This window comes from Ptiloglossa arizonensis, chromosome 13 (assembly GCF_051014685.1).
Source record: "Ptiloglossa arizonensis isolate GNS036 chromosome 13, iyPtiAriz1_principal, whole genome shotgun sequence".
Lineage (NCBI taxonomy): Eukaryota > Metazoa > Arthropoda > Insecta > Hymenoptera > Colletidae > Ptiloglossa > Ptiloglossa arizonensis.
Genome location: NC_135060.1, coordinates 3,379,103 through 3,392,285, shown reverse-complemented (window position 1 = coordinate 3,392,285; position 13,183 = coordinate 3,379,103). Strand labels below are relative to the sequence as shown.

Genomic DNA, 13,183 nt, shown 5'->3' with positions numbered 1-13,183 from the left:
CCAGTGCACAACGATGACGAAAAACTGTCGATTGTCGAGATACAATCGTTGCCATAGATCTCTGCATAATGAAAATTTAAAAATCGCAGGTACATTTCTCTTACCGTTTACATCGAGCGTGGAAACATTAGTTCTTCAAGAGTAGACGTTGCAAAAACTCAGAAAATCTTTCACACCGACGGAATTATTCACCGTTCGCTCCAGTAGACTTTTCAACGTCACGGTCTTTGTTCGTCGCGAAGAATCAAATTAATTATTCCACGTTCCCCTTCACAGGTAACAACTTTTGCTGGAAATATTTTTCTACCCAGTGTAGCGTTCCTGAATAAATTTAATCGAACGAGTCGATCGACGGTGCACTTTCGAACCGTAGCTACGAAAGAATCTGTACAATTTCGACATCGATCGCGTAGCAAGCAGGGTTCCTCGCTAGTTTGAAAATTGGCGCGTAAACGTTCGACGTGGTACCCTTGTTCGTCGCGACACGAACGAATACGGGTAGCGATCGACAATGAGCCGATTGTGCACCGGTGGCCAAGTTATTTTCGTTTTCGAGTCGATTCTTCTTTCGTATCGCGAACCAGAGGCGGATATCGTGCGGATCGAGCGGGCCCCGACTGGTGAAATTAATTTTCGCGTAATTCGCAGCTAGCCGGGAAAGGGGTGCCACGGCGGTACGGTGCACAGCTTTGTCGATTGTCGTCCTTCTTGTTTTCATTCGCGAGCTCGCTGTCGGTGAGGCGGTGCCCGAATTAAGCTTCGTTTTCATAGAGCGGCCGCGGGCCAAGATTGAATTGCCACCCGTCGGCTTTTCCCGCGGAGCGTATTCGGAAATTAAGCGACATTGTGCCCTTAACGAATGGGATTCAAGCCCGCATCTGGTCGAAAAACGTGTGAAATCCAAGAACCCGAGAAGGGTTGCGCGACCGTACCATGGGAAAAATAGTCAAACCCGACTACCAGTCTCTGGGACGAATTATTTTTTTCGACTCGGCCAACTCGACGAAAAGATCGGTTGGACGAAACTTTTCTTTTTCACGAGAGAGTTTCGATGTTTACGAGTACGAATTATTCGAAGCAACCTGACCGAAACAAACCGAACATCTTTGGTGAAACGAACGTATCGAATATTTAAGGTGTTCTGCTCCAGAACTCGAATTTTGATTCTCTTTTTATTTCGTTTTAACAAGGTAGAGTTCCATTCGGTTATCGTCGCTAGATTTTTGTACCATTTGAAAGAATTGCGTTCCGAAAAAAGGGAAGATGAATCGAAAGAGTTGTTCTTTTTCTTCAAATATCTCGAAGCGTAGATTCGAACTGGTTCTTCGACTCGTGATATCGAGTACGATGGTCGAAAGTATCACCGGAGAAAGACGACGATAATGTAACCTAAACCGTGGACGTATCTACCGAATTACCGAATGATCTCGAGCGATGCTGTCTCGCGACTTTTGTTTCGTCGAGGAAGAATAAAGTATAACAAAAAAAAAAGAAAAGAAAAGAGAAAGAAAGTAAAGATGTTTGGTGAGACGCGAATGAAAGTACGCGGGCGATAAAGGAACGAGATGGAAGAAAACGGCAAACAATATTGGGACAAAGATGTTGGTCAAGGGGGGTATCTTTCGAGGCGTGGCATTATTGCCTCGGTGGTGAGCTCATGGCGGTTAATGGTGGTGACTACGGTGGTACCCGTGGTCGTAGCAGGCAATATCTGGTCGGTCACGTAGACTGACCTCAGCATCGAGCAATAACGACGCCCGCCCGGACGTTTCTACCCATCGCATCGTGTACGTGAAGTGCAAGGACCCCGTGGGTCCTCCGTGTACGGATATTTTTCTTCACCGGGATATTATTTGCGAACGAGGGTGTTCTTACAGACCAGGACGCGAACAACTATTCGACTTACACCTCCCAACGACCCTGGAGTCGGATTACTCGGTAGAAGAAAAATTGTACAGCGGGTCGAAAAAGAAAAAAAGAAAAAGATACGCGCGCGCGAACTGTTTTAACGTCTTACGGTATACGTTTAACGGAAATTATACGGTTATTAGCTCGGGATATACTTAAACTCGCGCGTTGAAAAATGTTCCTTTTAACGATGCAATTAACATACGGTGTACCCGGGTAACTACCGACTTTATGAAACCGACTACGACTATGTAGCGAGACCTGTAAAAATGCGCGCAATAATGTATTTCATTCGACGTGAGAATCATTGATTCGAATAAGAATTATTTACGTACGATGTACACGTTACTACTCTACTTTGTTGGTTCAAACTAGTTTTTTGGTCGTTGAAAGTAAATAAATAGATAAATGAATTAAGTACAATTTTTAAATAAAACGAGAGATAAAATATGACAATCTCTGCAATTGTTCCACTCAACTAAATGTTTTTATTCGTTGCAACGCGTATTGTTTGCGAACGAGTTCGTTCTACGAGAGCTGGTAATCAATAATTATTCTGCCACACTTCTCAATAATCCTGGTAAGATCACTTCGAAGAAGAAAAATTGTACCAGGCGTTGAAAGAACGTGCGAGCAGAGTTGTAACGTCTCACGGTACTCGTTGAACCGAATAAAAAATGTCGTGTCAACGTAAATAAAAAAATCAATGTCGTTGGTAGCGATGGGATTCGAACCGTGTCAAGACATCTTGGGTCGAGTGCGAAACTCGAGGAGTCTCGAAACGTTTTGCAAGATTGCTGCGATCGAACGTTTCGAATATTTTGTAATATCTTTTCTCGGTTTATACGAAGTATAAGGTACGTTTTTCTGTTTCAACATTGGGTTGGATTACTTTGCGTATCTAACGACGAATGTTGTTCGTCGATAGAACCCACATTCGGTTAAGTACATTCTTCTCAGTCCTCAACGCTAAACGACTATTAGATGCATCGATTTCCCATTCGTTTCGAATAAACGCGATAACGTTCTTCTCGTAAAAGTTCCTCCAATTTTACTACTTACCGATGAAAATTAAATTTGTTATATTGGTCGCTGTACCTTCGCGAGAGTACCATTGATAAATCGGCGATGTTTCCCCGATGAAAATGAGTCCAAACACGACCACATTCGGACTACTTTCAATTAGACGTTACTCGAATCGACTCTGAAAAATTCAAAATCGGGTAAAAATTGAAAAGAAAGAAATCATCCGAACGATATCGTGTTTGGACTCGTTTTCATCGTAAGAAGATCGCCAATTCGTTGATAACACTTTCGCGAACGTTCGATGAGAAATATAAAAATTGTAACTTTCGTCGACGAAAGGAATTTCATCGAAGTAGAAACGGATTAATGTTCGTTCGATGTTGTAAACGCGGCAAAGCGTTAAAACGTCCCGAGGAGGACAATTCCAAGGATTGTTCACCAGACACGCGCAAACGACAGATATTTTAAACGAACGTGTCTCGAAAAGCTTCTGTTCTATGATCGTTTCTCGAGCTTGTAAATTCGGAGCGGAAAAAGAACTTGGACTGTGTCTATAAATTCGCTGGGCAAGTGTACACATTTACCGCGGTTTACGTTTTTACCGCGACGCACACTCGTTTCTTTTTTCTTTTCTTTTTTTTTCTTTGCAGCAGCAGCGAAAACGTCGAAGAGAGATTCGCCAGGAAATTGCTCGACTCACCGTACATCTTCCCTTCGTCGGACAGGATGATTTTGCGTCGGCCACATGGCGGATATATAGTGAGAGCTTCCTGGAAGCTCTGCTCGATATCCGGCGACCATACACCCTCCGCGTCTGCTGCCGATAAGTCCTTTTCGTCCTGAAAAATACGAACGTACCGATTCATCGATAATTCGATCCTTTCGCCGGAATATTTCAAACGTCGTAAATATCCGCCGAAATTTTTCGCTGATTCTCGATCTCCGTGCACGATCGAAATCCCCGAACGAATTAAATCGAACCGCGGAAACCGTGCGGCGAAATGTGTGTTACGCGGTGGCTGTACTTTCGGAATTGATTGGCGGCCGCCGAGACCTCGACAGTTGCAACAAAAAAAATAAAAAAGAAAATGAGGTCGACAAGGGGAACGTCGATACCGATCCTCGTAAATTTTAACGAAATTTAACAGATTTATAGCTCTACGTGTACGATAATCGTAACCGGAATTATGGCCGGCAAATTCTAACAGAAATACCATCGAGTATTCGCAAAAGAATTTTCACAAGGAGGGGTGGAAATTTTGAAAAGTGATTCGTACAAATTTGGGAAACTTTCAGGTACAAAAAATCGAGAAACAACGAAAATTATTCAAACGATTATACATGTATCCGTCTAACCGCACTGTCTTACCGAGGTTTCGACCATACACTCGGTGTCCGAGGTACACTTAACCGACAGGAACGACTTATTTCGATATATGTACGTACATACGATGCTCGTAAATCGATACGTATCGACGAGTGTGCAACTGGATCGTTCTCGTCGCTGGTAAAAGCAACAAGACGAAAGAGGAATTATGTGTACAAAACGTTCCACTGTCGCGTCGCGTCAACGTACCGTAAACGTATCGTATCGTACACACGAGTACTCTAAATAATTCCACACGGTGTGCCGAACAACACACGGCTATAAAAAATCTCCCGACCACCAATTTGCAGCAATACGTTACTTTCGTTCGTTGGTGAAATAAATTCGCAAGAAAGTTCGCGGAAGATGGTCTTCTTTCCGAGGAGGCTGGGAAAGCGGTTCATTTATCGACGATTCCGATTCGATTTATCCGACATTGGTTGCGAACGCGACCAGATACGGAGCGTCTCTTTCTAAAAATTCTCCAGTAGTCAGCCAATTCTAAGGCGGGCTGCACTGGAACGGTAAAACCATGTCTGGAACGTAGCCGAGTCGGTTCGAGGAAATCCACCGTCGATTTCCTTTTGTCAATCCGAAAGATCCTCTGGCCAATTTCACGTTGTTTGCGCCTCGTGTAGCGCGTGTCTCTCTTTCCTCCCGTACGTGTTCGCGTACACGGGCCATGGACCGAAGATAAGGTCGAAGTTGGAATTTCAACGAATCGGGAACGTCCGTGTTGCACGAACGGAGGAGAAACGGCCGATTACTTCGCGCGTTAGATCAAGTGCCGAAAGGTAGAAGGTGAAACGATCGAACGACCAAGGGAAAGTCTTTTCTGAGAAGTCCGGTCACGTTTATTCCTTCGATATAATAGCGGGTGCCGCGTAATCCAGAACCGAGCACGCTGGGAAAGCCTTTACATTTTTGCAACATTGTAGCGCGAGAAAGTGTTGTACAGCTCGCCTCGTAGAGAGTGTGTTATTTTTATTTTTTTTTTTTAATTTTTTTTTCTACAGAGAACTAACGATTGTTTGGCACTTTTGGTAAGAACGAAGTCGAACCGAACGATCTCGAGGAACATCGAAACGTATGATTTGTCACGCTCGATCGCGAAAGATTTCGATCGATTTTTGTTAACGTGGAAATACATTGACCTGAATAATTTCGGGAGAAGAAACGTAGAATTGTATCTATAAAGAAAATTCTATTATTTGTCTACCCAATTGTTATTTGCAAAATAAACGTGTTTGTTGCGTCGCGTTGACAAATGGAAGGGACAGTTATTTATAATTAAGAACGAACGACCCTTGTCTCGACAATTGCACGAATCTCGATACTTACGATTATCTTTCAGCCCCCGTGGTGCGTAAAACATCGTTTTCGGTTTGTTAAAAATTGAGAAAGAATGCTCGAAGCGACCTGCGTGCATTCGTGTCACGTTTTCTTCTTATTTCGCGGTTTGGATTTATTCTCCGAAATAGTTGCGCGCGTTACAGAATTATCTCTCGCGGCTAAAGGTGCAATTATAAATAGTAACATTCGCGGTCTCGCTGGCCAAGTTTACGTTACCGCGATAATAATAGCCGGCAATAAAATTGGATAAAAAGTAACGCGAAACAGCGCGGTGGGAATAATTGAACGGAGAAATGAAATCGCTGATACAGGAAATGAATCACCGACCGGCTGGCGTTGTAAAATGATTTGTGAAACTTATGAACGCAACGAGCGATCGCTTATCGATGAAAGGAAACGCCGAGCAATTAAAATTAAAATCGAAACAATGAAAACAGTACGTTCGCGTATCTTAATCGGTCGAGCCACCAGAACGGAACAGTACGTCGAGTGGTAGATTTATATTACAGCCGATTAGTACTCCGAGTGTTCTCGGTAACGTGTTTCGGTTCTACGCGAAAAAGAAAAAGGGCGATAGTGTTCGTTGCGAGTGGAAACTTGGCTCGACTCGTTCCGAATTTTAACACTAATCTTTTACTTGATTTGCGCGCGCAACTTACCGTGCAGGTTCTCTAAAAAAATTGTGTTCCATTTTCACAAAAAAAAAAAAAAAAATGAAACGATCTTTTCGAACAACCCAATAGATACTTTTAAAAGTATCTAAAAATTAGATCCGAGAGAAATAGAAATACTTTCACAGTCGTTAACTTTAAACAATTACCGCATCGATACACTTCTATATCTTCCGTATATTCGATTACACAAACATGACTCGGTAGAAATTTGCAAAAACTCGATTCCAAAGTAACCGATACCCGAAGATGCGAACACGAAACGAAGATTCTTAAACGGGGGGAATAATTTTTCTAGCCAGTGTGATCGGTATGAATCGTGTACACGATTGCAAAAAAAAAAAGAAAAAATCGATGATACGCATCGACGGGTATCTGTCGACAAAATGATCGCAATGATGGTAAGGAATAGACTTGTTTTCGACTTACATCGCTAATTTCGCCAACGTCGAGGTTCTTGGTATCCGAGCCGGAGCCGTTCGCGTCGGGCGGCGGCCCGGAACTCGCGGGAGTCCACGGCGCGGAAATGGTGTCGGCTGCAGCCACCGCACTGCCTGTAACAATAAAAGAAACGTAACCGATGGATTAATACACACCTCTGATCGTACGTGTAACGCGTCGTCGTCGTCGTCGTCGTCGATGACGGTGGCGTTAAACGGCCACCGATGCGAAAAAAAAGTCCTAACGAGAACGTGGAATTACTGATCGTAGCCAGGGTGGTGGTCGTTGCGCAACGACACGCGGGACGGTATCATAGCGGGGCACCGCGCGTGCCGGCCGATTCGGTAAACATCGAAGATTTACAACGTTGCACCTCCATTTCTCCGGGTCGTGGTGCGGGCCGCGTGACGGAATTCGCGGCCGGCTCGTTTTCGAGCTTGGAATATCGTTCCCGGCCGATAGGGGCGCGCGAAAATCCAACGGGGCGGAAGTCGACCGCGCGCGATCGAGCGGGACGGTTGGATTGGGGGTGTGGGGGTTAAACGCGCGGGGGTGGTGGAAAAATCAGCACGTGAAAAATCGTGGCAGGAGCACGCCGTGGAGCGCTCGTTGGCGCGGCCTGGACAGAATCTGTATACGCCGGAGCAACAAGTGTTCCCTGATATCGCGTATCAGTACCGCGGTGGGGGTTGCTCGTAGGCGGTACACTCCGCCTACCGGGGGTGGAGTGTGTATGTTAAGCCCCCGGAGGAAACCTCTTGCCCCGCGCCCACGACCGCAATACCGACCGGGATCCCTTTCGCGGGAACGAACCCCGAAACCAACGGAAGCTGCGCACCGTCGCGTTCCAAGCGATCCTCTAATCTCGGTGAACGTCACCTTTCCTTTAACCGGCACCGAGTCGCACCGACTACCATCCGTCGATCGTTTCGATTTCGATTCTTAACGCCTCGACGGAAACCAGAATTCCGAGCGGACCGGAAACCGGACGTTTCGCTTCTTGCATCGGGGATGGGTTAGGACTCGGTTGATTTACTGGCTAGCTCAGAATTCGAAATTGGATTGTATCCGGATCAGGATAAGGAGGATCTTGAGCCAACCAGGAATCTAAAATAGACCTAACGCAAATCTTGGGAGGTTGAATGCACAGAGGTACATTCTTTTTCGTAACGAACTTGTTACGAGGTTTGGAACCAATGGTCTAGGTTAAGTTTCTGGTTAGGGTTTCTTTTGGAGTGTATTTCGACCAGTCACACCTTCTGGACCGTTGGATCCTGGTTATTGTTTTCTAAGGACTAACAAGAGCTCGTTGCAGCTCTCATAATGAAAGAACCACTTGCACTTATCATAATATCTAAAAATGATTCGTAGAGTCTACTTTCTACTTTTGTTTACAAATTTCATCCGTGACTCTGACGACATCTCGTCACGAGCTCTATCACCTCTCGATCGATTATCCGAGGAAGCTCAGGAAGCCGGAAACAAAGGACTGAAAAGTTTTCGTTGAAATTTCACTCGCGAAACTACGAGAAACTGTTGCCAACGAGAATCTGTTACGCATGCTTCCAGTTACATCAGACCTTGCCATAACTAGTTTACGTTTCCCTTCGCGCACTATGAAAAATAGCTTTTGTTCGAATGTCGTGCTGCTTCTCAAACATCCAAAGTTATCTTTTCATCGGCCCGGAGATAGAATCAACGAAGAAAAGGAAACAAATTTCAATACTTCGGATCGAAGCATCGGTGAAAGTCGAACTAATTGTAAAGATAATTATCAAAAGGTAATTGTTATCGACGCGTCTTCCACATTATTTTATACGTGTGATACTTTCTTCAACAGTTATATTCGTGTTCGAAATATTGAAAAATCGTTTATAATAAGATGATCTGAACTATAATCGGGATAATCTCAGCAAACGCTGCTATAGTAATCGGTTGTTTCATCGTTCAACGATCCATTAATTTTTACTTTCCACAATCTTTAACATCGTTACCGGTGCAAAGTTTACGAATCGGTCCACTTATTGTTAGAAATATCTTATCGTTTCGCTTCAGCGTGCAAATGTTTACTCGATCTACTCGCTCGGCCGGTCGATCGGCGTCAGTGAACATACAACAACCGAGATCGATTCGACGATCTTTGGTTTTCCCACCGTTGAGAACAAACAGACGCTTGAGAGATCATTTATATTTTTTTACGAAACGGAATATCGTTGTTTGCTATAAACGATTCGATCTGCGAGCCAATGTTAAACAAGCGTTCTTTGTCCAATTTAAAGTGTACTGCAAACTTGCAAAGTTTCGAACCACTTTTCAGAAAAGGTGCATTGCTCTCCCCGTGACTCCCTAACAGAGCAACTGTACTCGGTTGAACGAGGCCAGTCAGAAGATATAAACAAATGCGCGCGATCAACGCACAACAAGACAAGAGGAAATTCACAGTCTGTAATTTTCTATCGCATAAATTCCACGCGAATGTTTGTTTTCCTTCACCGACTCGTCTCGTTGGACCGAGTGTCCTTTATTCGTCCATTAGTTGTCCCGATCGGTAGTTCTCTCAGCGGAGGGTTATGAAAATTCTGAAGCTCGAGTCCCCGCATACTTCGACTAGGCGAGTTTACCGTTGCGACGCAACGGTAGCAAACGGCAACAAACACCTACGGAAGCGATAAGACGGAAAGTGGAAAGGAAACCGAGAAAGGGGGGAGAGATAGCACAGGGTCGGAGCAAGGACGACTTCGGTGGGGGCTCGCGTGCTCGATGAATATACATGGATGTCGTACCGGTGGGGATCGAGGACAAAAATCTCGATGGGCTGTAATACAACATCCTTACGTAATAAGGATGTTCCCGTGACGCGGTAGCCCGTCGAGTAATGATCCTTGAGCACCGTGCCCCACGGAACACCAGACGCGACGTGAAATCGGCCATCTTTCATCGTCCGATCCCTCGAATTAATCCTTCTCGCAATTTTTAACACGGTTACCTCTACACGGTGTAGGAATCGATCGACTTGGGATTATCTTATCGTACCGCTTCCGTATGCAAATATTTATTCGATCTATTCACTCGGCACGACGATCGATGTCAGTGAACTACTATGAGATCTAGTAGAGAATCCACTGATAGAGAATCGTACGTTTACGGCTGCTAAAGAAGCAGCCAACTTCTTAACCACAGCCAGAAAGTGTCGTTCGCGGTAGTAGCCTGCAAAGCTTCGAACCACTTATCGGAAACATTGGTCGTATCGGTAAATAAGGACAACGGAGCAACACCGATGTGTACCAAAGCTTCTCGCTTATAACTGCATTTAACAGAGATCGCGAACCACAAAAGCATCCACTTCCCGGTATCCACCTGTATCGAAAGGCAAGACTCGGAACAACCAATCCTCGGGTCCTGTTCGCTCCTAGAGTTTGACGAACGAACAAGTACAAGGTTCACCTTTCTCTCGAGATTCTACCTCACGAAAATTCCAAAATGCGAATCTCCGTGTACCTGGACTTTGTAGGTTTATCGTAGCGAGTCAACGGTCAGCGACACACGACCGTGGAAGCTAGGTGGCGAAAGTAGCGAACGAAGAGTCGAGCCTGGGGTATGGGTAGAGGGCATATGGTCGGCGCAAGGAGTACTTCGGTGGTGGGCCGACGTACCCGGTGAATATTCGCGGGTGTGACAGTGGTGGTGGGTGCAGGGGGTGGTTGCGCGCGGGCACAATATGCAAGCCGCTGAAAATGAGCGGAGCTTTAATAGAGACGCGAGCGAGCTCGAGCGGAGAGAGAGAGAGTGGCAGGCAGGCAGGCAGGCAGGCAGGCAGGGACGCACACGCGTGCGAGGCGTCGTCGAGCGTACTCGCGCTAGCGTTGGATTCATATATCTCTCGGCGGCAAGCTGGTGTACGTCCTTATGTAAATGCGTCCGTGGGCGAGCGTGCGCGCACACAGTCCGCTCGCTCGCGTGTGTACCGCCGGCGAGCGTAATGCCAGCACGGCAGAAAGCATAGATCATGGCGGATGACGCATGGTTGCATTCGGTGTGCCCGGCGCTCGACGGGGGTTGCCCACCGGAGGGATGGAAATGCGCGGATGAAGGATAGGGAATGGCCGGGTCAGCCGTGATAGGGCGCAGGAGCCCAAGCTAGAGGGAAGGGGGAGGGGGAGAGGGAGGGGTGGGAAGCATTTTGGAATGTCGTGGCTACTCCCGGTCATGGGAGAGACCGGAACGTCCTTGTCCACCGGCGGAGTTTCCCTCGACATAACTAAATTTCTTGTCTCCTTTTAACTTCGACCGAAACCGTTCCGGACGTCTGCCGAGGGACGGCCCGATGAGACCCGGAGATAACTCACCCGTGCCACGCGAAACTACTCGCTTCTTTGTCGCGAACCGACAACGCGCGAACTTTTGCGCCGATTGTCCGTTGTTAACGCCCACGATAATAAATACGGACGACACTCCGATCTATTCCGGGACGCAGTCGATGCGAGTTTGGATTCTACCGCGAGAAATGGAAACGCGGAAATCGCTGGCTGGTATCGCGTTACCAACGATGGTCGAGTAAGACGAGCGAAGCGTTTCATCGAGCAAACGACCACGGTTCAGCAAAACTTTAACGCGTTCAACCATTTTGCTATACTTTCAGCTGGAAAGTGGCAGCGAGCGAGCATTTCAAGGTTACTCGGTTTCCCTTTATCGTGATATGGGTATCTCTGATGGTGCGTCGACTACTCTGGAGACACGTGACGTTCTAGACTCCAAAGACTCTTTTTATGGAGATTCTATTGCGTTTGGGTCACCCAGATACGAATGACATGGGTATCTTTGATGGTGCCTTGAATACTGCGGAGACACGTGACGCTTTAGACTCCAAAGACTTTTTTTATGGAGATTCTATAGCGTTTGGGTCACCCAGATACGAATGGCATAGGTATCTCTGATGGTACGTTGAGTACTGTGGAGACACGTGACGCTCTAGACTTCAAAGACTCTTTTTATGGAGTTTCTATAGCGTTTGGGTCACCCAGATACGAATGGCATGGGTATCTCTGATGGTGCGTTGAGTACTGTGGAGACACGTGACGTTCTAGACTCCAAAAACTTTTTCTATAGGGTTTCTATAGCGTTTTGTAGCGGAATTGTGCGTTAGGACCGTCTTTAGTTTTCCTTGGGAATCGTATACTCTTGAACGAACGCGATCGAACGAGGTGGGCGTCACACGACGCGACAAGTTAAGTTAAGAGGACTTTCAAGTTCCGACAGTTGCGTGTCAAGTCGTTCTTTCGCTGCATCGAGGTATCGAATGATCTCTCGAGAGTTCTCGAAGCTCTCCGTGGTATCCCCTTTACATCGATGACCGTAGATACAACGAGAGTGACTAGAGAAACGAAGGTCTTCGGAGCCGACTAGAAACTCGAAACAATCTCAATGATATTCCAGTAACGCAATGTTTTCTAGGACGTTCAATAACTCGACAGGTTGGATCGTTCATCGTTTAATCTAGCCGTTACTTAATTTACGGGCGTTTCGAAAAATATCGAGTTGTTCGGAAAGTCGTTTCGTTTTCTTCAGTGAAAAATTCTCCGCGACGATGGTCCGTGTACGAGAACCGATTCGAGCAACCCCGTTACACGTATCCGTGAAACACGGCGTAACCGTGAAATACGCTCGTGAATACGCGCTGTAAATTGTTAATTAAGAATCGGTGGTTTCCCTTTAAGCGATCCCTTTAAAAACCGAATGCTCGAGGAACGTTGGTCCGCGTATATCGGTGACATCCGTAAATCGTTCGTAGCAGCTTTATCCTTGAGCAAACGCGTCATAGAGCCGCGTATCCGGTTCCCAGTCCCCGGGGGTGTAGTAAATGGCGTGTTCGTGGGTGGTGGTGGGTCTGGCTAAGCTGTAAATTTGGCGTATAACCATTCGGGGGTAGCCCTGGTCGAATAGGCCAGGTCTGCTAGCTCCCGTGGGTGGTTTGCCGGGGCGAGGTGGGAGGGTGAGACAGGAGACGGGGGTCGTAGAAGCATTCATAGCAGGGACCAGAGGGTGGCTTCGGTGGAATGCGTCCCGTTTAATATCGCGGAACATTATATATCGCCTCTCTTGTCCCTACGTTGCCCGCACCGCACGCTATAACACGTACAAACACACCGACGTACCACCTACGATCCTTTAGCGACATTGACTCGTCCTCGTAGTTTTCCAGACACACGCCCCGAGACCCACCGAATTCTTTTTACAGCGGCGTCTATTTGCCTTCGAAGACGCCCGCGAGTCAATCAAAACACGGGGACACCGTTGCGAGGCAACCGACTACTCGCAAGTATCCGTCGACGATCTACCTTCAAATCTTTCGCGATCGGAGGAAGTCGAGGAGGAACGCTTCGAAAAAACGAACGTCGTACAAGTTGTCATCTTGCGGGAA

The 13,183-nt window shown here is 46.5% G+C and overlaps 1 protein-coding gene across 6 annotated transcripts in view; it reads right to left on the bottom strand.

Annotated features, from left to right (window-relative positions):
- The window catches only part of Scalloped (TEA domain transcription factor 1 homolog scalloped), a 240,967-nt gene that overhangs the window by 45,322 nt on the left and 182,462 nt on the right, over nucleotides 1-13,183 (bottom strand). For all 6 annotated transcript variants that reach the window (XM_076325394.1, XM_076325392.1, XM_076325397.1 and 3 more), the window contains 2 exons: nucleotides 6,754-6,878; nucleotides 3,635-3,773 (listed from right to left, as the gene is read on the bottom strand). In XM_076325394.1, the coding sequence (XP_076181509.1) occupies nucleotides 3,635-3,773; nucleotides 6,754-6,878 (264 nt within the window). The remainder of the gene's footprint in view (nucleotides 1-3,634; nucleotides 3,774-6,753; nucleotides 6,879-13,183) is intronic.